Source organism: Monodelphis domestica, chromosome 2, assembly GCF_027887165.1.
Source record: "Monodelphis domestica isolate mMonDom1 chromosome 2, mMonDom1.pri, whole genome shotgun sequence".
NCBI lineage: Eukaryota > Metazoa > Chordata > Mammalia > Didelphimorphia > Didelphidae > Monodelphis > Monodelphis domestica.
Window position 1 is genome coordinate 499,297,956 of NC_077228.1, and position 3,447 is coordinate 499,301,402.

The window sequence follows — 3,447 nt, forward strand, 5'->3', positions numbered from 1 at the left end:
CCCCACTCCTCAGATATTTGAATACAGGTTAATGACCTCCATGAATTTTTTTCCTCTTCTTACCAACCATCCTCAAACTCATTCTTGAGTGACAGGGACTCTAGGCCCTTCCTCTTTCTAATTACCCTCCTCTGGACATTCTCCAGCTTCCCAATATTCTTCTCAAACTGTGGAGTTCAGAATTGAACATAGTACCATCCTTATTCCTGGAAGCTCTGCCTCTCACTTTAGAACATTAGAGGTTCCATCAAGGTACTGACCCAAATTGAGATTGCAGCATATTTCAACTGCCAGACTTTTTTTCTCCCAGAGCAAATTCTCTGTAACCAGTCCTCCTATATCTGGAATAATAGAAGAACTTTCCCTTATCAATTCTATTTCTCCTAAGGAAACCAAAAACACACAAAATTTATGACTTGAAAAGGTTTTATTCTGAAGTATTTGTCCAACATCTGATGTTCATGGTATCCAAGAGATGGCCTGAAGACTCAAGGAACCAGAACTTGACTGCTAATAGAGGTCCCCATGGGGGATAAGTGTCCTTCAAAAATTTAAATACTACCAATAAATACCCAAAAGTGCCACCAAATAATTTACATATATTAAATATCACTAAGAAGATCTCAGGAAGGCTAGAATCTGGGGAGATTGCTTCTGACTGTAGAATTCTTTCAAAGATCCATGGTCATAGGCTCCTTAGCCCCTCAGTTCAGCTCTGGATCATCTTTGTATTTTTGAACCCAGTCATCACTGGGGTTGGCACACACCTGCCGGCCCTTTTTGGTCTGGAAACTGTGGAAGAAGAGGGAAAGAGAGGAGATGAGAAGTCTAGGAGTTTTTCAGCTACAGATCAACCGAAAGTCTCTGTGCTCCCCTCTTCCCAACTTTCTGTATATTTCTAGAAGGGATTAAGAAACACTCTCTGCTTTCTGAAACCTCATTAGGCCCAATGAGTCTAACTTTTGCTTTCTAGAGACATCCCCAGGAGAGATTATCTCAGTCTCTCCTTCCTGCCATCAAATTCCTGTTGCTTTGGTAGATTCCTCCTCATTGGAAGGAGTTTCTCCCATCTTGATCCTTGGAGAAGCCAACTTTGCTATGGGACTATATGGGCTTTTGCTCTCCCTTGTATCCATAGTTGAGTTGCCCAATCTATCCATTTGGCTAAATTGCCAAATGGCCCCATTTTCTCTTCCCTCATCTCTATCTCTCCCTATATCCCCTAAGGAGACTAAAGTAAGTTGATACTCACACCACAGCTGGTTGAGAGCACAAGATGCTGGTCTCATAATAGTCTGTCACAAATTTCCTAGGAATCTGTTTGCTGACATAAGAGAAGCAACAGGACATAGGAGAGTCAGAGCCCACTGTAAAGAAAAGGGAGTCATGAGATTAGTAGAGTCATATGTTCACACTATACATTCCTCAGGTTCTGACCTAATCTCAGAGAAATGCTTTTCTTCTGGCACAGTAGGGATGTCACCTACTTATCATGTTCTCCCTTAAGTGTCAGGTGTAATTCTCTGTGTAAGGAGAGGAATCAGACCTACTAGTCTCATTCCCATCCATGCAAAAACAACAAAAAATAGGAAGAATCAGAGCTAGATGGAATGTCAGAGATCTACTCATCCAGTTCTTGACTTTTAAAGAGGAAGATTCTTGCCACAAGGATAGATAATGGCAGTCAGAACTAAAACCTAGCTGGACCAGTCTATCGCCCTTTCCATCTCTTGTCCTGTCTTGATCTTATATGTTATATGCTAGTTAAGCAAATCCTGTCAAAATCACGTTATGCTTTCAAGTTCAATAGGCATAAACCTTTCTGCTCCTGCCCCTCCCTATCCATCCTCCCTCTCTCCACTCTCACCAGATCTCATGATCTGACTAGGCTCACTCTCTGTCAGAGCTCTGTGCTACTTATGATCACAGCCTGGGCGCATTCACAGAAAGCAGGGGAAAACTCACTTACATGGTGCAGAAGACACCAGAGAGTTGAAAGCCATGACCATAAGGATGGAGAGGGCAGCCGCAGAGACCTTCATGATCCTGAGAGAAGAGAAGTTGGAGGAACAGGGCTTAAGTTCAGAGACTCTGGAGGTCTGTGTCTCTGTCTCATGCTTGGGACCTCTCTTTATAGGGGCCTCTGGGAATATCCAGAAAGATCAATGGAACAGAAAAGGAATGGAAATTCCAGGGTTGAGCTGATGTCATGGAGGGAATTGGAAACTGAAAAGTGAGTCCAGGAAATGTAAGTCTTGTGCTAAAGACTGAGGTTCTCTTCCCCAATGCAGTTTCATCATGGGGGGAAAGAGGAGGACGGATAGAGAAAGGAGAAATATGTGTGTGGTAGGGTGTCAAAGGTGCTGAAGGGGAAGTGGTGAGCTCATGATAGCAGCAGAGACAAAGGAAACATGCAACCCTGAATTAGAAGGAGATTAGTTGACCATTGATTTGGAGGTATATTCAACATGACCTTCATACTGCTTGGATATCATAATTGCCTAGAGCCTAAGATTACAGATTGAGACGTATTAGGGATCTAGATGGTTTAGCTCAACATCTTCATTTTCTAGCTAAGGAACTGTGACCCAGAGAAGTGATTTATCTAAGGTTACACCAGCAGTCAGAAGCAGATCTTGGATATGGTCTCAAGTCTGCAGACTTGACATCTTTCCACTCAAGGTGATTAATCCATGCAGAGAAAACATCTATGGACTTGTGATGAGCCCCATGGAAATTTCTTGTGGAAATGGTGTTCAGAGCAGGAACAGGCAATGAGTATTCCTAGTCTTGGTCCATTCTTGTATCTACCTTCTTATGTGTTGCTATCAGCATATATTTGGACAGCTTTTTAAAGGTACATAAGTCTATTAACATTGTTTCATTTTATCCTCACAATAACCCTGTGAAGTAGGCAAGGGTGGCTTTCTTATCCCCAATTTCTTTATGAGGAAATGAAGATAGGGTGTCAGAAATAAAGTCCTATGTTTGAAGACAAGAAGACCTGGCTGGGTTCCTATCTCTAAATTTTAATAGTTATGTAATTGTTAGCCTCACAGCCAACACTCAAAGAGAAACTAGAACAGTTGCTATAAAATTATCAGGTGTTGTTGTTATAAAGTGTCTTGTCCAAGTTTGAAGAACTGGTGAGTAACTGATTCAGCCTCAGACTTTGTGACCTTAATCAGGGTTATAACTGTGATAAACACTCTCATAGGGATTAAGCAATGAGATCCTCTAATGGGAGTGTGGATATGAAATAATGGCTAAAATGATTAGATATTGGTTAATACAACACCCTCATGAATAAATCCCTTTAAAAAAAATAAAAATAAAGTTCACTCTAAATCAATAAAACCAGATGTGGAGAGATGATAAAAATGTGTATATAATAGCAAATGTCCCTGAATGAATTTGGAAATGGTTGTGATCAGAAAGATATCTCCT

At 41.1% G+C, this 3,447-nt stretch overlaps 1 protein-coding gene across 1 annotated transcript; it reads right to left on the reverse strand.

The window, feature by feature from the left end:
• Positions 1–408: 408 nt before the first annotated feature.
• Positions 409–2,099, reverse strand: LOC100017283 (C-C motif chemokine 4-like). The gene is made up of 3 exons (XM_001367396.3): positions 1,970–2,099; positions 1,253–1,367; positions 409–792 (listed from the first exon to the last, which is right to left on the reverse strand). The coding sequence occupies exons 1-3, from the start codon at positions 2,040–2,042 to the stop codon at positions 705–707; spliced, it is 276 nt and encodes a 91-aa protein (XP_001367433.1). The 5' UTR covers positions 2,043–2,099; the 3' UTR covers positions 409–704.
• Between the last annotated feature and the right edge of the window lie 1,348 nt (positions 2,100–3,447).

Excerpts from the sequence above, each read along its gene's own strand:
- LOC100017283 (XM_001367396.3), bottom strand. The coding sequence starts at position 2,042 with ATGAAGGTCTCTGCGGCTGCCCTCTCCATCCTTATGGTCATGGCTTTC. Across the intron at positions 1,368-1,969 it reads TCTGGTGTCTTCTGCACCAT|TGGGCTCTGACTCTCCTATG; the intron begins GTAAGTGAGTTT and ends TTTTCTTTACAG. Across the intron at positions 793-1,252 it reads TGCTCTCAACCAGCTGTGGT|TTTCCAGACCAAAAAGGGCC; the intron begins GTGAGTATCAAC and ends CTTCTTCCACAG.